This window comes from Sciurus carolinensis, chromosome 5, assembly GCF_902686445.1.
Source record: "Sciurus carolinensis chromosome 5, mSciCar1.2, whole genome shotgun sequence".
Lineage (NCBI taxonomy): Eukaryota > Metazoa > Chordata > Mammalia > Rodentia > Sciuridae > Sciurus > Sciurus carolinensis.
Genome location: NC_062217.1, coordinates 140,267,407 through 140,291,624, shown reverse-complemented (window position 1 = coordinate 140,291,624; position 24,218 = coordinate 140,267,407). Strand labels below are relative to the sequence as shown.

At 37.5% G+C, this 24,218-nt stretch overlaps 1 protein-coding gene across 2 annotated transcripts in view; it reads right to left on the bottom strand.

Moving 5' to 3' along the window:
• Positions 1-24,218, bottom strand: part of Marchf5 (membrane associated ring-CH-type finger 5) — a 41,465-nt gene that overhangs the window by 4,813 nt on the left and 12,434 nt on the right. Inside the window, exons 2-3 of one of the 2 annotated variants that reach the window (XM_047552266.1) lie at positions 21,106-21,308; positions 9,430-9,560 (exon numbers count right to left, since the gene is read on the bottom strand). In XM_047552266.1, coding sequence (XP_047408222.1) covers positions 9,430-9,560; positions 21,106-21,308 — 334 coding nt within the window. The remainder of the gene's footprint in view (positions 1-9,429; positions 9,561-21,105; positions 21,309-24,218) is intronic. The other variant, XM_047552268.1, reaches the window with a different exon arrangement.

Below are 24,218 nucleotides of genomic sequence, written 5' to 3'. Positions count from 1 at the left end.
GCTGACCATGTTGATTATATTTCAGTGGAGGAGAAGAGGGCGTTGGTGTTTGCTTCTATTTCTTACTTGATTTTATTACAGTGGGATGTAGGACTGGGATATAATTCTAGGTCCTATTTGTCTTCCAAAGAGCATCTGTATTCCTGTTATTCTTTCTAGGAGGTAAGCACAACCAGTCAAGGGTAGGACTGGTCGTCTTTGAGAGATGGCTAAAAACTCACTTTCTTGGGACCTGGGTGTAATTCAGTGGTAGAACATGTGCTATCCAAGTGCAAGGCCCAGGGCACAGTGGCACAAGCCTATAAGCCCAGCTACTAGGGAGAGCAAGATCAAACTGGGCCATATAATGAGATGATGACTCAAAAAACAAAAGCAAAACAATAGCAACAAAAGAAAAAAAAAATTTCTTTTTTAGTTCCAAAAGTGGGAACTAGGCTGGATATTAAGGTTCTACTCACTGTTCCAGGAAAAATTGTTCCAGCTGCCTCTGTTCTAGATTAGAGACAGGAGTCCTAATGCCTCTTCCTTGCTATATGGCACTAGAATGTAAACTCTCTAAGCTAGTAAACTAGGAATAATTAATAGTATCTCTGTCACAAAATTGTGACTTGAGAAACAGAAATGTCATGAATGTAGAGGAAGAAATCACAACAGGCAGTAAGTAGTTGGTAAGCTTCATGGAGAAAGAGTAGCTAAGACTCTAAGAAGCGTTTAGATTTGGATAGTGGAGAAAAGACTGGAAAGGTAGGCAGTAGGCAGAGAAGATGACATAAGCCAAAATACAGAAGTAAACTAAACAACATAAAGAAGGATTAGAGGAGACAGCCCACTAGGCCTCAAAGTAGAATGAAGTATGACTGTGGGAGATCCTGCATTTTCTTCCCCAAGTTAGTGAATCTCAACCTTTATAGATTAAAATCATGACAAACAATGTTTTACTATTTGTGATTCATTCCAGTGACTAGATCTAGATTTCTGGGGTGTCATCAACATTTTATGAAGAAGTCTCATAATACTTTGTTCCCATGATTATTAATGGAACAACCGTAAAGAGTGCTTACTATACATAGGTCAATGCAACTTCTAAGATATTAGATATAACTGTCCCTTTTTCATCCATGCACTTTCTATATTATACAAAAGCAAAAAAGGTTCAGGAACGTAGCTCAGAGGTAAAGTGGCCCTGGGTTCAATTCCCAGCACCAAAAACAAAAACAAAAAAACCCAAAAAATAAACAGTTAACCAACTTAATCTAGATACTGCTCTTGCAAACCATTACTTAAGGCAGTAGAGATGTTAAGCCTGGGAATAAGATGTTGAAGGTATTTTAGAAAGATTCATTTGGAAGGATGGATAGAAAAGAATGAAATCAGAGAAACCAATCAAGAGGGTCCTTTAGCTATCCAGGTATAATGAAGGAATGACAAGAAGACAGGTGATAAAGATTATAGAAAGAAAGCTACAGAAGCTAGACCTATCAAAATGGAAAACTACTTGGACTTGGGTTAGTGGACTGGATAGAGGGCCATGAAGTAGAAAGAACAAAGGCACTCTAAGAATGTAGGATATAAACTCAGAAGATGGAAAGACAGTAGGAATCAAAGAGAGAAGATATATTTGGGAATGAATTTAGGTTTCAAGAAAAGACAAGTCTGATTTCAATAATGTGTGAAGTCACAATAGGTCACTGAAGAAGGAGGGTTAACCTGCAATTACTTGATTGGAACTGAGGAAAGAACAGGATGAAAAGCAGATCTGAACCCACACACAGATGATACCGAAAAATCTTTATGGAAGAGATGTAAAAGAGGAGAATCAAGGGCTTGGAACTGAATCTTGAAATTTAAGTCTCTTTTATCTTCAGAAGTTACTGATTGTATCATTGTTTACAAAACAAAAGACTGGAAGCAATTAATTGTCCATCAACAAGATACTGGTTAATAAATTGTTAAAATTCTACACACAGAATACTAGATTTCTGTGTAGTCATGTGAAAAGAGCCCCAAAGATTCACTATTAAGAAAGAGGGATTGTCGGTGTCACCTTGATGCTGCCTGCCCGCGCCGCACCGGCTCTCATGGCCTCGCTCGGACTCCGCCCAGCCCTCGGAAAGGATATGATTTCCGTTTGATCGCGGGAGGGGCCGCCCACCAGACAGAGTTTAGGGTTTCAAGATGGCGGCCTAGAGGGCGGCTGCATTTCACGTTGCTCCAGGACGCAGGATTCAAAAGAGGAGATAGTGAGAGACTTGGGACCAACTCAAAGCCGCCGGGTGAGTCTCTCCCGTTGGGGAGGCGTCCCGGATGGGGCGGTAGCCCCTGAACAGGGAACTTTGTGAAGTGGAGTTGCTCGGGGAGGCCCCTCCCCCGGCTGGAGCGGTAAACACGGACAACTGGGATCATCGTAGAGGAGGCGGCTCAGCACAGCGCTTGGACTCGAGCAACCACTAGGGCTCCGGGCGGCTGCCTGGGGAGGAGCTGCATGGCGAGCTGTTTAGACCCAGAACGACTGCTTCTGAACACCAGGGGGTTGTCCGGAGGAGAGGAGAAGCGCGGCGGGTCGCTTGGTCTAGGAGTGACTGCATCAGAGCCACAGGCGGTTGCCAGAGGAGGAGCTGCATCGCGAGCTGTTTGGACTCAGAACAACTGCTTCTGAACACCTGGGGGGTTGCTCAGGGGAAAAGGAGAAGCGAGGTGGGTCGCTTGGTCTAGGAGTGACTGCATCAGAGCCACAGGCGGTTGCCAGAGGAGGAGGCGAGTGGTGAGTTGATTGCACTCAAAGCAACCGCTCCTGAACACCGGTGGCCTGCCTGGAGGAGGAGCGTGGTGGGTCACTTGGTCTCGGAGCCACCGCCCCTGAACACCCGGGGGGGCTACCCGGAGGAGGAGGAGGAGGAACAGGGTGGGTCACTTGGGCTTGGAGTGACTGCCTAGGGCTACGGGAGGTTGGCGGGAGGAGGAGACGCGAAGTGAATTGCTTGGGCTCCTAGTGACTGCGTTGGAAACCGGGCTGCTGTCCGGAGGAGGAGGTGTGTGGCGGGTCTCTGGGTATCGGAGCTATTGTACAGGGCTCCAGGTAGCGGCTCAGAGGAGGGGCCGCATAGCCAGGCGATTAGGTGCAGAGTAGGGTCCCAGGAGCTAGGAGGCTTCTTGCTGGAAGAGCCGCAGAGACATGCCTAGGGGCAGAGCGAAGTTTCCAGGACTGCGGGCAGATTATCTGGGAGAGGAAGCATAAGGAGACTCGCCTGCGAAGGGTGAGGCTCCCAGGCCCAGGAGGTAGGTCTGGGCCCCTGGGAACGTTGCAGAGGAAGACAGCCCAGCCCAGGTGGTAGTTGTAGATTGAGGAGAACCTCTAGGAGGGGAACTGACCAGCGAGACGTTCCCACCGAGTGAGTCTTCCCTACCGGGAGAGGTTTTCCCACAGGGACGGTAAACCCAGAGACACAGGCACAAACAGGACTTGCCTCAGCCCGCAGCCTAGTTCCCCGTTGGATGACCATTGGTCAACAAGTGGAGACACCTCTGACCACTAGCAGGGAATATACGCTACCTGAGGGTCACCACCCTAGAGAGGCAGCTTCTTCGTGGAGCTCCGCATTATCAACTTCCTCCAAGACTTCAGGCTACTGAAGGATAAGAGGGGATATACTAGAAATCTTCAGGGAAATTATAAGTCGATAGAGGAAATCTGCAATATCTTAATGACCCACTGACTCCTGAACAATATGAGAAAACAAGGGAAGAAAATGCCCCAAACAAATCTAGATGTTACATCAATAGAATCCAACGACAGCATGGCAGAAGAAATGACAGAAAGGGAGTTCAGAATGTACATAATTAAAATGATTAGGGAAGCAAACGATGAGATGAAAGAGCAAATGCAGGCATTGAATGATCACACCAAACGACAGTTAACAGAGCAAATTCAGGAAGCAAAAGATCATTTCAATAAAGAGTTAGAGATATTGAAAAAAAACCAAACAGAAATCCTTGAAATGAAGGAAACAATAAACCAAATTAAGAACTCCATAGAAAGCATAACCAATAGGATAGAACACCTGGAAGACAGAACTTCAGATATTGAAGACAAAATATTTAACCTCAAAAACAAAGTTGAACAAACAGAGAAGATGGTAAGAAATCATGAACAGAATTTGCAAGAACTATGGGATATCATGAAATGGCCAAATTTGAGAATTATTGGAATTGAGGAAGGCTTAGAGAAACAAACCAAAGGAATGAACAATCTATTCAATGAAATAATATCAGAAAATTTCCCAAATCTGAAGAATGAAATGGAAAATCAAGTTCAAGAGGCTTATAGGACTCCAAATACACAAAATTACAACAGACCCACACCAAGGCACATTATAATGAAAATACCTAACATACAAAATAAAGACAGAATTTTAAAGGCTGTGAGAGAAAAGAACCAAATTACATTCAGGGGGAAACCAATACGGATATCAGAAGATTTTTCAATCCAGACCCTAAAAGCTAGAAGGGCCTGGAACAACATTTTTCAAGCTCTGAAAGAAAATGGATGCCAACCAAGAATCTTATACCCAGCAAAGCTTACCTTCAAATTTGACGATGAAATAAAATCTTTCCATGATAAACAAAAGCTAAAAGAATTTACAAAAAGAAAGCCAGCATTACAGAACATTCTTGGCAAAATATTTCATGAGGAAGAAATAAAAAACAAAGAAGCAAATCAGCAAAGGGAGGAATTATCCTAAAGGAACTGTCAAATAAAGGAGGAACCAAGATGTGTCAAAAAATAAATAAATAAATAAATAAATAAATAAATAAAATTTTAAATATGAACCAAATGACCGGGAATACAAATCATATCTCAATAATAACCCTGAATGTTAATGGCCTGAATTCATCAATCAAAAGACACAGACTGGCGGATTGGATTAAAAAGAAAGATCCAACAATATATTGCCTTCAAGAGACTCACCTCATAGAAAGAGATACCCACAAACTAAAGGTGAAAGGATGGGGAAAAACATACCATGCACATGGACTCAGCAAAAAAGCTGGAATATCCATCCTCATTTCAGATAATGTGGACTTCAAGCCAATGTTAGTCAGAAGGGATAAGGAAGGACATTTCATACTGCTTAAGGGAAGCATAAATCAGCAAGATATAACAATCATAAACATCTATGCCCCAAACAGTGGCTCATCCATGTATGTTAAACAAATCCTTCTCAATTTTAGAAACCAAATAGACCATAACACAATAATACTAGGTGATTTTAACACGCCTCTCTCACCACTGGACAGATCTTCCAAACAAAAATTGAACAAAGAAACCATAGATCTCAATAACACAATCAATAATTTAGACTTAACAGACATTTATAGAATATACCATCCAACCAAGAGCGAATACACTTTCTTCTCAGCAGCACATGGATCCTTCTCTAAAATACACCATATATTATGCCACAAAGCTAATGTCAGCAAATACAAGAAGATAGAGACACTACCTTGTATTCTATCAGATCATAATGGATTGAAGTTAGAAATAAATAAAAGAGTAAAAAACAGAAACTACTCCAACACCTGGAGATTAAACAATATGCTATTATATGATGAATGGATAACAAAAGATATTAGGAAGGAAATTAAAAAATTCTTAGAGGTAAACGAGAACAAAGAAACATCATATCAAAATCTCTGGGACACTATGAAAACAGTACTTAGAGGAAGATTTATTTCATGGAGCGCATTTAATAAAAGAAGTAAAACTCAAAAAATAAACGACCTACCACTACAGCTCAAAGCCCTAGAAAAAGAAGAACAGACCAACACCAAAAGTAGTAGAAGACAGGAAATAGTTAAACTGAGAGCTGAAATCAACGAAATTGAAACAAAAGAAACAATACAAAAAATTGACAAAATAAATAGTTGGTTCTTCAAAAAAATAAACAAAATTGATAAACCTTTAGCCACACCAACAAAGAGAAGACGAGAGAAAACCCAAATCACCAAAATTCGGAATGAACAAGGAAATATCACAACAGACACGATTGAAATACAAAACATAATTAGAAGCTATTTTGAAAATCTATACTCCAACAAAATAGAAAATTTCTAAGACATCAACAGGTTTCTAGAGACATATGAATTGCCTAAACTGAACGAGGAGGACATACACAATTTAAATAGACCAATTTCAAGCAATGAAATAGAAGAAGTCATCAAAAGCCTACCAACAAAGAAAAGTCCAGGACCAGATGGGTTCTCAGCCGAGTTCTACAAAACCTTTAAAGAAGAGCTCATTCCAATACTTCTCAAAGTATTCCATAAAATAGAAGAGGAGGGAACCCTCCCAAACTCATTCTATGAAGCCAATATTACCCTGATACCTAAACCAGACAGAGACACATCGAGGAAAGAAAATTTCAGACCAATAGCCTTAATGAACATCGATGCAAAAATTCTCAACAAAATTTTAGCAAATCGCATACAAAAACATATTAAAAAAATAGTGCACCATGATCAAGTGGGTTTCAACCCAGGGATGCAAGGTTGGTTCAACATCAGGAAATCAATAAATGTAATTCACCATATCAATAGACTTAAAGTCAAGAATCACATGATTATTTCGATAGATGCAGAAAAAGCATTTGATAAAATACAGCATCCCTTCATGCTCAAAACACTAGAAAAAATAGGGATAGTGGGAACATTCCTTAACATTGTAAAGGCCATCTACGCTAAGCCCATGGCTAATATTATTGTAAATGGTGAAAAACTGAAAGCATTCCCTCTAAAAACTGGAACAAGGCAGGGATGCCCTCTTTCACCACTTCTATTCAATATCGTCCTTGAAACTCTAGCCAGAGCAATTAGACAGACCAAAGAAATTAAAGGGATACGAATAGGAAAAGAAGAACTCAAACTATCCCTATTTGCTGATGATATGATTGTATACTTAGAGGAACCAGGAAATTCCACCAGAAAACTGTTAGATCTCATAAGTGAATTCAGTAAAGTAGTGGGATATAAGATCAATGCACATAAATCTAAGGCATTTCTATACATAAGCGATGAATCTTCAGAAAGAGAAATTAGGAAAACTACCCCATTCACAATAGCCTCGAAAAAAATAAAATACTTGGGGATCAATCTCACAAGAGGTGAAAGACCTCTACAATGAGAACTACAGAACACTAAAGAAAGAAATTAAAGAAAACCTCAGAAGATGGAAAGATCTCCCATGTTCTTGGATAGGAAGAATTAATATTGTCAAAATGGCCATACTACCTATAGTGCTATACAGATTCAATGCAATTCCAATTAAAATCCCAATGATGTACCTTACAGAAATAGAGCAAGCAATTATGAAATTCATCTGGAAGAATAAAAAACCCAGAATAGCTAAAGCAATCCTTGGCAGAAAGAGTGAAGCAGGGGGTATCGCAATACCAGATCTTCAACTCTACTACAAAGCAATAGTAACAAAAACGGCATGGTATTGGTACCAAAATAGAAAGGTGGATCAATGGTACAGAATAGAGGACACGGACACAAACCCAAATAAATACAATTTTCTCATAGTAGACAAAGGGGCCAAAAATATGCAATGGAGAAAAGATAGCCTCTTCAACAAATGGTGCTGGGAGAATTGGAAGTCCATATGCAACAGAATGAAACTAAACCCATATCTCTCACCATGCACGAAACTAAACTCAAAATGGATTAAGGATCTTGGAATCAGACCAGAGACCTTGCATCTTATAGAAGAAAAAGTAGGTCCAGAGCTTCAACATGTCGGCTTAGGACCAGACTTCCTCAACAGGACTCCCATAGCACAAGAAATAAAAGCAAGAATTAATAACTGGGATAGATTCAAACTAAAAAGCTTTCTCTCAGCAAAGGAAACTATCAGCAATGCAAAGAAAGAGCCTACAGAGTGGGAGAAAATCTTTGCCAATCATACTTCAGATAAAGCACTAATCTCCAGAATCTATAAAGAACTCAAAAAATTCTACACCAAGAATGCAAGTAATCCAATTGACAAATGGGCTAAGGAAATGAATAGACACTTCACAGAAGAAGATCTACAAGCAATCAACAAACATATGGAAAAATGTTCAACATCTCTAGTAATAAGAGAAATGCAAATCAAAACCACCCTAAGATTCCATCTCACCCCAATTAGAATGGCGATTATCAAGAATACAAGCAACAACAGGTGTTGGCGAGGATGTGGGGAGAAAGGTACACTCATACATTGCTGGTGGGGCTGCAAATTAGTGCAGCCACTCTGGAAAGCAGTATGGAGACTCCTTAGAAAACTTGGAATGGAAGCACCATTTGACCCAGCTATCCCACTCCTTGGCCTATACCCAAAGGATTTAAAATCAGCATATTACAGAGATACAGCCACATCAATGTTCATAGCTGCTCAGTTCACAATAGCCAGATTGTGGAACCAACCTAGATGTCCTTCAATTGATGAATGGATAAAGAAACTGTGGTATATATATATACAATGGAATATTACTCAGCCATAAAGAATGATAAAATTATGGCATTTGCAGGCAAATGGATGAAACTGGAGAATATCATGCTAAGTGAGATAAGCCAATCTCAAAAAACCAAAGGAAGAATGATATCGCTAATAAGTGGATGAGGACACATAATGGGGGGTGGGAAGAGTTAGTGTTAGGGTTAGAGTTAGGTTTAGGGAGGGGGGCAAGAATGGAGGAAGGAAGGACTGTATAGAGGGAAAAGAGGGGTGGGAGTGGTGGGGGGAAGGGAAAAAAATAACAGAATGAATCAAACATTACCCTATGTAAATTTATGATTACACAAATGGTATGCCTTTACGCCATATACAAATAGAGAAACAACATGTATCCCATTTGTGTACAATAATAAAAAAAATAAATAAATAATAAAAAAAAAAAAGAGTTTAAAAAAAAAAAAAAAAGAAAGAGGGCAGCCAGACACAGTGGTGCACACCTGTAATCCCAGCAGGTCAGGAGGCTAAGGCAGGAGGGCTGTGAGTTCAAAACCAGACTCAGCAACTTAGTGAGACCTTGTCTCTAAATAAAATATAAAAAGGATTGGGAATGTGGCTCAGTGGTTAAATGCCCCTGAGTTCAATTCCCCATACAAAAAAAGAAAGAGGGCTAGAGGAGTTGGGGATGTAGCTCAGTGGTAGAGTGCTTGCTTAGCATTCATTAGGCCCTGAATTCAATCCCCACTGTTTCATACATATACACACATAAAACAAACGAAGAACAAGAATAGAAAGACTTCTTACTAGTTTTTAAATGTCTTTTTCTTATTTTTAAGCCATATCATTACTTATCCAAAATAATATATTAAAAATTAAAAATATTTTATTTAATAGATCTTCACAACAAAGGTATTATCACTGAATAAAGTAAAATAGTAAACCTGCATCACTGTCACTGCTCCATAAGTCACAGCTGTCCAATAGATAGAGCCAACCATTATTCCTGCTGCAGCAAATGGACAAGCTTTTGAGATCAGTCTATCTGCAAGATCCAAGACATAAACGACTGGACCTGTAATACAAAGAAAACAAGTTTCAATACAAGGTGGATTTTTATGATTTTATGACTTGTTCAATATTTTCTGTAGATTTAAAATATTTTTATGAAATTTATATATTCTGATGTTTTAAGAAATTTGGTGGGTACTCAGATTTGAAGAATAGTTTAGCATTTCTTAGTTACTTGTATGAATAGCAAATATTACTTCCTAAATTCTAGGAAATAGCCTGTTCAAACTTTTATATCTTTATTACTGAACCTGTAATCAGACCCTTGAATACAGCTGCTCCTTATAAAAGACTGAGTTCTCTTACTTTCATTTCTTAATCACATTGGTTACTGCAGAGTGAAAGGGCCTTTAGCTTGCTTTTTTCAAATAGATTCAGGCAACCATTAAATTCTGTAGTACTTGGTAAGAGTATCACTTTCTCTGACTTCACTCACTGCATAGCTTGGTACAGTGTGTAAAGGTAACCAAGGCTATTTTCTTGTAGCTATACAAAGTCAATTTATTTTACCTTGATTTTCAATACACTATATTTAGTTGAATATTATTCTTGAACAAGCTTCTTTTTATTATCACATGATGCCAGTTTTTATGGCATTTGAACAACTATAGATGCCAATTATGCTTCTATTATGTGCTTACTATTTTGGAGATATTCTTCTAACTGCCATTAAGTTCAATAATTTACCTCCAGAATTTTTTAGAGAAGTGGAAGGGTCTTAGCTTTGTTCCAAGCAAGGCCAAAGAGGATATATAAACTTAACAGAAGGTAAAGGAAACCTCTTGATTTAGTAATCATTATATCTACTGAAGATTTCCTCTACATACAAACTTACTTCAGACATTTTCTTAGAAATGTATGAGTTACTACCTACCTTCAGGGGTTTTAAAATCTAAAGAAGGCTATACACAAAAACGGTTATCTTTATTGTACAAAGAAATTAACAATCTAGTAAAATAATTAAACATTTAAAAACAAAGTATCTTGTGGATCTCTTAATCAAGATTCCCCACTGACCGCAGGTGCCAGTGGTATTACTTGTCACTACATAAAGAGAGACTATGCTGTGAAGAGAACATAAGGAGAGATGTCCAAGGACCTCCGATTTAAAAGTAGCCCATTAACTTATCATTGTCAAGTTTTAGCTTACATAACATTTAAAACTATGATAAGGTTATCTTTTGGGACCAAAGAGTTAAAGTAAACCTAATTTAGTGACTAATGACTGTATTTTCTAACAACAGGCATTTCTCATCTCTTATATAATACCAGGTGCACACAGGCATTACATGTACCATTTAATCTCATAAAATAGTTTAATTCATGAAATACATAATTTTACTGGGTTAAAATTATAATTCCCTTGGAAGATAAATAAAAATCATCTTTGATTTAGGATTTTGATAGTATTTGAGGGATCTTTTCCCTCAAATTTCAACTTCCATATTTTTTCTACTTTTTTGGTACTGGGGATCAAGCCCAGTGGTGCTCTACCACTGAGCTATATCCCAAACATAGTTTTATTTTTTATTTTGACACACGGTCTTACTAAGTTCCTGAGACAGGCCTCAAGCTTGCAATATTCCTGCCTTCAACTCTAGAGTTGCTGGTATTATAGGAGTGAACCTCTGTACCTGGCAACTTTCATATTCTTTATTGAATTTTTAAATCAGAAACTTGAAGCCACAAAAGAACATCTACAGACTCTCTAGCACCTGTACCCATCTGCCAGTATTCCCTTTATGGAAGGTCAATTCCTTCACTTGTAGACTAGATTTCATCACCTTACCAACTCCAGTACCAGTTCCAGCCAATTCTCTCCCACTCTCCTACATCATTTCCCCCCTTTTTAGTAGTGTATTTCCATCAAGCAAACATGTTATTTTTTCTTCTATCTTAATAAAAGAACTTTTCTCTTGATCCTTCTTGACCTCCTATTCCATTTCTTTGCTCCCTTTGTAACAAATTCCTCGAAAGAATTGTCTGTATCTTTCCTTTAAATTCTCTCTTGAACTCACTCCACCAAAACTGTGTATAGGGGTTTCACAACCTCCACATATCTAAATTCAATGGTCTAAGTTCAGTCTTCCTCTTATTTGCCTACCAGCAACATCTGACACCTTTTCCTCCTAACATATGGTTCTTCAATCCAGGATATCATCATCTCGTGCTTTTTTTGATATTCCCACTCGTTTTTCAGTCTCTAGCTGGTTCCTCCTCTTCTTGACCTCAGTGAAGTCCAACCTCCTAATCCCTACCTCATGGTACTCCCTATTAGATTACTTTGCTTTATTTCTCTTTTTCTGAAAGCATTCACCACTTAATATACTCTAATTTATCTATTAAACCTGTTTCCACTTACCATAACAAGGGTTGGGTAACTATGGACTGTGGGCCCACTCCAGCCAGATGACCTTTTGTAAATACAGTTTTATTGAAACATTCCATATGCGAAATCTAAAATAGTAGTATCTGGTTCTTTACAGAAAAGGTTTGCTGACTCCTGCATTAGAACATAAACTCCAACAGGAAAAGGATTCCTCTGGTTTTATTTATTAATGTATCCCAAGTTCCTATGATTCTCAAATAAAATGAACTGAATTTTCTATTGAGGTACTTATAGTAGTTGGAAATATCTACTAAGTGATAGAATTCCTTCTAAAAAAAAAATCAAATGTTGGATGAAAATTCCTAAAAAACAACTCATCACACTACTTTTATCACAAACAATGGCAATCTAGATTTTTGAAATGTTTTTCCTAAAAAGATTGCAGAGGATTCTCACAAAATGAGCTCATTTTCCCCTAGCATCCTGAATCACTGGATATGAATTCTTTTGTACATGAACACAAAAAATCCTTTTGGGAGGGGTGGGAGGGGTGGGGGGAAGGGAAAAAAAAATAACAGAATGAATCAAACATTACCCCATGTAAATTTATGATTACACAAATGGTATGCCTTTACGCCATGTACAAATAGAGAAACAACATGTATCCCATTTGTGCACAATAAAAAAAAAAAAAAAAAAAAATCCTTTTGGAAGTTTTTTACTCATCCCATGGGTTATATGCTGAAGATCTGCCAAGTAAAATATGGATACAGGCTGCATTTTATACTGCTAAATTCTAGTTTGTTGACAAAATTCTGTCTTGGCTTTTGCCTTTTTAAAGTTTAATTTGACTAAATCTCTCATGGCACTTCCAGATACACCATTCCAAGATTAGTTTAGTATTTGGGGGGGGTGTTAAACATGCCATTAGAATAATAAACTGCCACCAAACCCAGTGTTAAACATGCCATTAGAATAATAAACTGCCACCAAAGGGGGGTACTTTTGAGAGCTATAGCTTATGTAGGCAAGATATTTGGTGACTAAGAACAATGACTGAAATCCTCTGGATGACAGTCTACCTAACTCATACTCTTCCAATTAGGGAGCTTATGTGCCACTGTCCCATGGCTTGTCCTTGAAAACCTCCATTCTAATACAGAAGCAGCAGCATGAATATATGTATCATATAAAGTAAAAATCTGAGGGCATACAAATTTTGTTATTTTAAAAAGGCACTGAGAAAAAAAAGGCATAATTGAATTTTTAATGCTTGGGTGGGCCTTACTACTTATGTTCTCAACAGTATCATATTTACACAGAGATGACAACTAAAGAAGCTTTGTTTAACTTTTGAAAATTCAATTATTTAAAGGGCAATAAAGAAGTCTGCAATTAAAAGGAAGTCTATTTTGTAAATTCTTTTGTACAGTAAAGAAGTTTTTGCAAAGACAACAACTATATCCTAATATTTTGGGTACATTCAAGTTTTTACATTTCAGATTTCAGTGACACAAAAAAGTGAGTGGAAAATATTTTGGAAACTCATTAGTTCATGTCTACTGAAAAAGAAATAATCAGTTTTGTCTAGCAGATACTGCAAAACTAGACTTATTACTACTATCATTCAAATTAAAGTCTATGTATGCATTGTTGTTAAAGATACATTTTGGACTAGATGCCGTGGTGCAAACCTGTTGTCATAGCTTATTAGGAGGCTAAGGTAGGATGATCACTTGAGCCCAGAAATTTGGATCAGGCTGGGAAACGCAGTGAGACCTTGTCTTGAAAAACAAAAGAAAACAAAATAGTCAGGTCCTGTGTCTGCCTGCAATTCCAGTGACTCCTGAGGCTGAGACAGGAGGATCACATTTTGAGGCCAGCCCTGTCTCAAAATAAAAAAATAAAAAGGACTGGGGATGTAGGACACAGTTTGGTGTTAGGATGTCCCTGGGTTTAATTCCCAGTACCAAGAAAACTAACAACAAAAAAACCCCAAAACAAACAAAAAGGGTATATCTTGAAATTTAAGAAGTTAGTGACTGAAGGACAGGTTGTTGATAATGTTCAACATCTGCAGGCACAGCTTATAATAATAACCAGAACTTCCAGGGCCTATTTCTGGGATACAAAGGTATTCTCAAAAAACACCTCTATCAATTCTTGAGAAACGTCATCACTATACCTTGTCAGAGTGCAAAAGTCTCTAACACACAGCATTATTTAATGAGCACATACAGGTGCCTCACAAGACAACCTCATGTAAAGTTTCTGGGAAGACTGAACAGCTCCCATGAGCTCCAAGGGTTTTGGTAAGTGGCTAATAATTTATCACACAGATTTAACAAGTAAAACAGATAACACACAGAAGTCACTCAAGTTCCTGTTTGTTTTCTTTTTTGCTTTGCATTGAATTGGTTTTGACTGAGACAAACTCAAATGCCAACCAGCTAGGATTAAACCACCAATCCCACTTTCAGTGCTATCCACAACTGCAGATTTCTGAGGCCACTGAGAGTCCAACAATATAGTTCTAAACTTCTCTCCTTGCTCCAAGTCTTTTTGTAGCATTCTATGTCTGGAATGTTCTATTCCTACTTTAAGTCTGTATGAAAACCAACTTCCCAGTGAAAACTAATCTAACTTGATAAAGGCTCACTGGTTTCTCTACCCCACTCTGTTCATATCCCATGAAGCTCTTCCTTTATATACTACTCCACAAAGTGCACTTACCCCTTTGCTTGTACATAATTGTTAGTACTTTATGTTCTTGTTCAATGTTTGTTCAGTTGTCTCAATATCCTTTATGTCTGTCCATGTCAGCATCATCTTAGACTGAAAACTCCCAAGGGACAGGGGCCATGTCTGTTTAACTCGTTTTGTACAGTGCCTAGGATAGAACCATGTACAGATAGGTGCTTAAAAAAATGCTTTCTGATGATGATTGGCATCACTCTCAAGGACCCTCTAGGCCACAGCTATATCACAGCATCAGCACATGGTACTTGGCTGTATGCTGGGGCACTTTTGTCTACTCCACAGGGCAATGGAATATAATGGTGTAGGAACTAGCTGTAGTACCCTGTGAAAAATATTTAACTAAATTTGTTATTAAAATGGACTTTAAAAAAAAGTAATAGTTATACAGTCCCAAGTTAACAAATGTGGATTTTATTGAAGACATGAAATACCAAACAACCAACTGAATTAAGAGTTCAAAGTAGCTGGGTGCATTGGTGCCACCTATAATCCCAGTGGCTTGGGAGGCTGAGGTGGGATTGATTACAAGTACAAAGCCAAGCTCAGCAACTTAGTGAGATCCTGTCTCAAAAATAAAAAATAAAAAGGGCTGGGCATGTGGCTCAGTGGATGAGTGCTCCTGGGTTTAATCCCCAGTACCAAAAAAAAAAAAAAAAAAGGACATTGGATGTTGATGGGACAGTAAAAAATTGGATTCATCACTATCTTAAACACTAGACTTTGGATGCTAGCCCTAAGGTTTATTTAAGTTTCATTTTTGATTGCTCTACTTATAGGTTGAGATTTTTTAAAAAATGTTTTTAGATGTTGAGAGACCTTTATTTTATTCATTTATTTATATGTGGTGCTGAGAACCCAGTGCCTCACACATGCTTGGCAAGTGCTCTACCACTGAGCCCAACCCCAGTCCCTGTAAGTTGAGATTTTATCATCTTCATGTAAGAAAAAAAATCTGCAAATTCAGGCTGTAAATTACTTTGCTTAATAGCAAGAAGATAGTCATTAGATTGTAGAGAGAGGAGGGATATTTTATTAGGTAGTTTTTTAAATAGTAATTGATTAAAAACTCAAACAACCCCGAAGAAAAAAAGATCTAGGGTATGTTACTCATCTGCTTTGACCCTGTATATACATCACATTGCCATGATTAATAACTAAAAATTAATATAGTAGATATTTGTGATTACATAGTTTGTGCCAAGGGAAAGCTTCCATTTTTTTCCTCACAAGAATAGAATAGTCCATAGAGTACTTGTGGGCTATAAGGTCAAGTATTAAGTAGTTATTAGGCATGGAATGTACACATAACAATTTCCTATAAATATACCTTAAATAATTAAAAAATCTTATAGCGAAATTAACAAATGTATACTACTACAGTATAAACTATACAGATAAATGTTAAGGGAATTTTAGGTAAAGATTACAGAGGGGATAAGAACTGAAAGTTTTTTTAATTGCTTTTTTTAAGTAAATAAATTTTAACCTAGACTTGAAGTCTCTGATGTGAAAAAGGAGGCTAATTCCAAGCAGAAAATGAAAAGTACAAGTAAATCAAGTCAAAACCAAATAGGCTGTTAAGACCCTTTTAATGAGAAGTGCCTGTTGAAAAAAATCTTTAAAATGTGATAACCACCACTGATTATCTTTAATACATAAAACAGCACTATTTATTGTGGAAAGCAAGCCTTCTCTAACTGCTATTCCCTTCATGCTTTACAGTAATGCTTTTTTTTTTTTCCCCTCCCCAAACAAAGATATCACTATGTTCCCCAGGCTGGCCTCAAACTTCTAAAGGTTCAAGTGATCCTTAGCTGGGACAACTGGTGTGTGTCACCAAGCTGGCTAAAGTAATGCTTTGTAAATTTAATGTATATAGAAATCAACTGATCTCATTAAAATGCAGATGTCAATTCAGTAAAAGCAGGGAGTAGGTGGTGTTCTGTATTCATAACTGCTCCCATATGATGCCAACCAATGTTGCTTGTCCTCAGATCATACTTTGAATACCAAGGTTTTAAAGTCAGTACATGTGTACAACTGCCTTACCTCACTAGAAAAAAAGAAAGTAAACCCTAAGATGGGGTTGGGGCAGCAAATAGTGAGGATGAACATGTGATGAATTCTCTAAGTTTTTCATAACTGAGCACAATATGCTTTCCATCGACAATGAAAACATACATTCAACACCATTCATTCATTCCTGCCACCAGTAAGTCCTAGAAGAATTGGTCAGCTAGCCAGTCAGACTGAGGCTAAATCCATATGAAAATTTAAGGGGGGGGGGAGGACCCAAAACAACTACAAATGCCACTGCCTCCCCCAAACCTGCTACTCAGAGACCATCTTGTAGAATGTTAACCATTACTTTTTCCTCTCTGCATCTCTTCTTGTCTCCTATTCCTCTTCCTAGCCAGTGTTCCTCAAGTGTCATTTGGGGATGAATAGCAGGTAATCTATTAATTGGTCCACAGACAGTTTGAGGACAAAGTGATTAAGAGTTTTGATTCTGAGGGTTTTTTTTTTGGTGGTGCAGGGAACAAAGACAGGGCCTCAAGATGCTAGGGAGTTGCTCTATCACTGAACTACATCCTCAGCCCACATTTTACAAATTTGAAAAGATTAATTAGAACTTTCAAATAAGTTATTTTAGGTTTTTAATTGTTGCTACATTCCAAGGGACATCCAAGGTTTACAAGAATATTTAAGGGACTATTTCAATAAATGAATCAATAACTCAAGAATATTCATTCAAAAGAGTAAAATGAAAATTACATTTAACTCACAATGTCATAAATGATAATAGTATGCCCTTACAATGAAGACTGATCTTAGAGTGGGCTGTAACCAATGAATCAGGAGTGATTAGTCTGCACTATAATATACTATTGTTCCTACTGTATTGTAACACATTGTATTACATATACAAATAGGAACAAGTCACTGCAGTGTTTATATAACCACTCCAGTAAATCAATCTAGTCTCTCTCATGAATTTTGTCATTAGAAGCAAGGATTAAAACTATAGTCAAGGTATTTCGACTTCTTTTAACAAACCAGGTATAGTTATTGTCAGCTGCGAAACTAATGACAAATATACTCAGAGAAAAAAAAACAATATACTGGCAAAATTCTAAGAGATGATAACAACTGGACATTATACATGTGTGTGTTAGCTCTGCATCACTGTGACCAAAATACCTGACAAGTATAACTTAAAGGAGGGAAAGTTTATTTTGGGGCTCATGGTTTACAGGTCTCAGTCCACAGATGGCCAAGTGTATTGTGCTGAGTCCAAGATACGACAGCAAATCATGGCAGATGGACACAGCAGAGTGAAGCTGCTCCATGTGGGAGCGGAGAGGGGGGAAGATGAACCCTTCCAGGGCACACCCTTGGTGACCCATCTCCTCCAGCCATGCCCCACCTGCCTACATTTACCACCCAGTTCATTCAAACTAGGATGGACTGATTAGGTTACAGTGTTCACAATGAAATCATTTAACTTCTGAACATTCCTGCATCAACACAGAAGCTTTTGGGGGACAACTCATACCCAAGCCATAAGTGTGTTATACAGTGAAGAAGAACAATTACCATAGATATTATGCTCTTAGATATTTGTTTTATGGCTGTTTAAAACCACCAGTGTATAGAGTATGAATCAACCTTCAGCATATCCATTGGTAATATGTAAATCAAGAACACTTTTAATTTTTTTGGTAGTGCTGGGGATGGTACCCAGTCCTTGAGTATTCTAAGCAAGTGCTCTAACATGAAGCCACACTCCCAGTCCCAACAACTTTTAATCCAGATTATCAATGAAAACATGTGATTGAGAGGGATTTTCTTTGATCCAATTACTATTTTTAAACCTTGACTTGAAAAGATATACTGGGATCAGTATGGCCAGGGCATTAGCTATGGCTGTAGCAAGGAAGAGACTGCTGTCTAAACATAAAATTCATACATGACTTTGTTTACAGACCACAGCTGGAATTTAAGAATATTCCCTCATGAGTCAGTATTAGAGACTATATGGGAAATTATGAATATAATTCAAATTGTCCTTGAACAGGTATCTTTATGATATGTCAAGAAAAAACGAAGCAAATACAGATTATACTTCTCTATTTTTTAATTCGAGTGAAAGATTTAAATTTTTTTATGACACTTGTCAGTAAAATATTTCTATGATTTTAAGTAGCTTCAATGATGTTATCTGACACTACAATAAATAGCTTGAACCTATTATTTGGCATGAAATAACATAATTCTTTCTTTCTTTTTAAAAAAAATTTTGGTGGTGCTGGGGATTGGAGCCAGAGGTACTCTACCAGTGAGCAGCTTCCTCAGCCCTCTTCCAGACAAGGTCTCACCAAGTAGTCCATGCTGACTTTGAACTTGCTATCCTATCTCAGCCTCCTGAGTCACTGGAATTACAGGCATGTACCACTGCACATGGCAATAACACAATTCTTTTTTTCCCCCCAGTACTGGGGCTTGAACCCAGGGCCTCAAGCATGCTAGGCAAGCACTCTGCCACTGAGCTACATCCCCAGCCCTAATAATGTAATTCTTAAGGATAAAATAATGTAGACCCAATCATGATAATTTCTTGGATTTAGCCAAAGAGTCTGATTCTTTTCCACATATCATCTAAACATTTTCCTTTCTTGTTGTAGAAACATATCAATTAAAATCACATTCAAAGCCAGTACAATAATGCATGCCTGTACTCCCAGCAACTCAGGAGGTTGAGGGAGAAGGATCTCAAGTTCAAAGTTAGCCTCAGCAACTTAGTGAGACCTTGTCTCAAAATAAAAAAATAAAGAGGGCTGGGGATGTAGCTCAGTAGTAAAGCACCCTGGGTTCAATCCCTAGTACCAGAAAAAAAAAAAAACAAAAACCTTGCTCCCCACTAGAATCCACAATTATTGCCTGAAAACATATTTCCTAGAACTGAATTCAGTCAAAAGGACAGACATACCTATTATTGTCTTCCAAACTGAAATATTAAGCCATTCCTGCTGAATGGCATGTTTGTCAACTTAGTACCTGATCAAAAACTGTATGAAGATTTCAATAAGAATTCTTATAATACTTTTTATGTTTACCATCCGAATCTCTAAAACACCCAAGAGAATCAATCATCTTATATTTGCCATCCTTCTAACAACTTATAACTGAAAGGTAGGCTTATCTCATTTAGTAGAAATAAGAGAGTAAGAAAAAATCCTTAGTTAAGTATGAAAATCTAACTCTGTGAGTCAGATATCAATGTGGTGAAGGACTGAAGCAATAATTGCTTTTATTGATGCTCAAGTTATTTTGAAATATTGTTTTGATTTTACAATGTAAACATTTTAGGTCATTCTTTTGTGTCTATCTAAAATTGGTGGTGACCGTGAAGACCTATCATGTAGTAAAAATTCCAAATGTTTGAGAATACTATTTTTTCCACTACTTAACTTTCTTTTCACATGAAGCTATCATTTCTTCTTATGTTATCAAGCTAGAGAAAAACAATCATGGAAATTTTGTTTGCCCTATTAATAATCTTCTTGCATTAGAAAAACATTTCATTAAGAAAAAAGCATTTCATTATCTGCATTTATATCACCTCATTTATAAAAAACATGGGTCTGATTTCAGTATGTACAGAACCTACAAAAACCAACATATCTAATAATTTCTAATTTTCCTATGAACCCCACTCTCTCCCCAAAGTCATTCTTTCCTTTAGACCTTCCCAGAATCATGGTTATAGCCACGGGTGATATCAAAAAAAATTTACCAATTAGCATGACATAAACATCAAAGAATGATACCAGTTCATAATTGTATAGCTATATTGGAATAGGTTCACTAAATATCATCCTTAATTATAGCTTCTTTTAAGCAGTCTGCTATGCTTTTTCCATGCTAGTCCTATTCTCAAAGATCTCTGGTTATTCCTTGACTGCCGATTCCCAGAAAAAGATAGCAGTTTTCATGAAAGATGACCATAATTGGATTCCAAACATAAATTTAACTCAGTATCTTACTAAATCTTTAATTTCCCTAATTTTATTCCTTAACAAAATAATTAAGAAGTATTAGAAAGAATTGCTTTCTTTCTCTTACACCAACTTTCTTCGGAGAATGTGGCTCTTTAAGTCAGTTTTTTATTATAGTTTTGTTATTTGATTATATCCACACAATTAGATATTCATGTTCTTTCTCCTCTCAACCACATGAAAATAGTTAATACACAGATAAATGAATGATTTGGTCATATATTAAGGATGTTGTCAACTGTTAACAAAACAAATGTCTGACATTTAGAGAGGAAATAACAGAAATGGATTGTAAAAATTCTCAAAATGCCAAGATTGGTCATTTAAAAATAAATCTGGGATCACAGAGCTATGTATTATAACATCAAATGTATCACTGTTATTTTTAAAGACATTCTTACCCAACTTAGGAAAAACTATTAAGTATTCAGCATTGCACTGAGGACATGCCACTCTGGCTGTACTGTTTCCTCTTTGTTTTTCATCCACCCAGCGCTGCAGACAAGCCTGATGAACCCATTTGGTAGATCCTCTGCACCTGCATGGTCTCACCCATTCAGCTGTTCTATCATCTTCATCAGTGGCAAAACAAACCCAGCAACTTCTGTAAATTGAGAGAGAAAATGATGTTTATCTTTATGATTCCAGTCTCCTCTACACTGAAGTGCTTATGGATGAACCTACTTTGTTATATGATAGAACCTCTATCCTACTGAAAGACTATGAAGACAGATCAGTATATTCCCAGCAGCAGAGTTTTTTTGTTTTTCCTCTTCTTCTACTGAATCTTGTTTTCTGAACTTTGCTATTATGAAATTTCCTCCATTTTTCTAGTAATTCTTCACTGTCACCAGTGAGTCAGTGTTCAGAGACAACCCTTAAGCTGCTTCTGTTTTATATAAGACAGGGTAATTCTTTGAGAAATGGTAAACACAGGAATATGTGAGATTTGGTGTTCTCTCCATTCTAACACCAGCCCTTTCTGTGTATTTGTGTGTGTGTGAGGGGGTGGGCACTAGGGACTGAACTTGGGCCCTCTACTACTGAACTATGTTCCCAGCCCTAAGCTGCCCAAGTTGGCCTCAAATTTAGGGTCCTCCTGCCTCAACCTCCCAAGTAGCTGTGATGATAGGCATGTGCCACCATGTCTGGCTAACACCAAACTCTTGAATTTGGAAAAATGAAGTTACACAAGTAATTTCAGTCTCATTCAATTTTCAACTAAGGGAAAAAATCCCACCTATTTCCCTTTTTGGTAAAGTATGATTATAAGAGTAGAGCGAATGAAAGCATGTTTAAAATTTTATGAAACTACAAAGGATATGAAGACATGAAAAATTATTTTAGGAAAGTGATATGATAAATTTGGGTTTACATTTTCCATTATAGGTATGACTGGTTTTCCTTTTTCTGGAATTAAATTATATTTATTATATTTCAAATCCAGAAATTAAGTCTGAGTTCCTTATATTCCAAAAAATTCTATTGCACTGATTGAGACATTTTTCCACTTTAAAGGGTACTTTATGAAGTTTGATTTTTTTCTTGTAGAATTTAGGTTGCAATTCCTTTTTTTCCCCTTCTTTTTCCAGTTAACACAAGTTTTGACACTGATTTCCAGTAGGGCAAACAGTTTGACTCAATGAGACCATTCTCTTCCACCAGTCCCCATCCATTAAAGTTTGTGTAAATGGAAACTGGGTACACTTTTTACTTAGTTGGATAAGTGGTTTCTATCAGAACTGCAAACTTAATTATGCACAGTAGGAAAGACTGTACAGTCAGCTATCACAGATGGATATGGTCTCCAATCTTTGTAGAAAAACGTGAATTTCAATGTGTTCTAATTAAAACTTTTCAATTAGAATGGGAAAAACTGAACTGACTCCATGGCAACAATACCCAAAACTGTAATTTTATTCAGTTTTCAAACTCAGTAACATTTGTTTAGCACTCTAACTCTCTGACCCACTTCAGCTAAGCTGTCTTGGCCTTCATGCTGTCTCATGACTATCTAAAAATGTCTTCATTTTTTAAATTTAAAAACGTTATTGTAGCTGGTTGTGGTGGCACAAGCCTGTAATCCCAGCTGCTCAGGAGGCTGAGGCAAGAGGATTCCAAGTTCAAGGCCAGTCTCAGAAATTTACTGAGGTTCTAAGCAACTTAGTGAGAACCAGTCTCAAAATAAAAGGGCTGGGGATATGGTTCAGTGGTTAAGCACCCTGGGTTCAATCCTCTGCGTGCGCGCGCACACGCACACACACACACACACAGTTTTCTTAGTAAAATGTGTACAAAATTTAACACATTAACCATTTTCAGGTATACAATTCAGTGGCATAAAGTATATTCACATTGTTGCTAATGCACAAAGACTATGCATGATATGACTGAGTTATAACTTATAATTTTTGCATAAACTTCCAATTGATAAGTATACTAAACAGTTGTTTTTTGTGACCCTGGGCATGGGACCCTGAGGCACTCTAACCACTGAGCAACATTCCTATCCCTTTTTATTTTGAGACAGAGTCTTGCTAAATTGCTGAAGCTGGTCTTGAACTTATGATACTGCTGCCTCCACCTCCCAAGTAGCCGGAATTATAGATCTGTATCATTGTACTTGACCAAATTACTTAACTGAGGTGTTGTGGGAATAGAACGCCACACAAATAAGGTGATTTTATAAATGTATTTTTTCTCTACTAAGTAAGAGGTTATCATTTTCCAACAAAACATAGGAAGGATATCTAGAAACTTCCTAGATTCACCTAAGTTGTTTTTCCCTTGGCGAGGGACCTGGGATTGAACTCAGGGGTACTCAACCACTGAGACACATCCCTAGCCCTATTTTTGTATTTTATTTAGAGACACAGTCTACACTGTATTGCTTAGTGTCTTGCTTTTGCTGAGGTTAGCTTTGAACTCTGGATCCTCCTGTCTCAAGCCTCCAGAGCTGCTGCGATGATAGGTGTGAGTCAGTGAGCCATGGTGCTTGGCTTCATGTAAGTTTTTTTATTTCAACAACAAAACACATATGGCTAAACCAGCATAACTGATCGGTATTTGGATGAACTGAATTTTAAATTAAGCTAACTTCAGTCATCAGAAAAAATGTCAAAAGACATTTAGACAGAAAACCTTATTTCCAGGTTGAACAAAATGAAATTGGTCTATAATTCAGCCAGGAGCCAGGCGCATAACTATAAACCCAGCAACTAAGGCGGCTAAGGCAGGAGGACTGCAAGTGTGAGACCAGACTCAGCAACTTAGTGAGGCCCTATCTCAAAATAAAAAGTAGAGAGGGTTAGTGATATAGCTAAATGATAGAATGCTCCAGGGTTCAATCATCAGTACTACAAAAACAAAATTACACTTAAAACCTTTCACTGGTGCGGTGGTGCACGCATATAATCCAAGTGGCTCAAGAGGCTGAGGCAGGGGGATCATGAGTTCAAAGCCAACCGCAGCAATTTAACGAGGCCCTGAGCAACTTAAGGAGACTCTGTCCCTA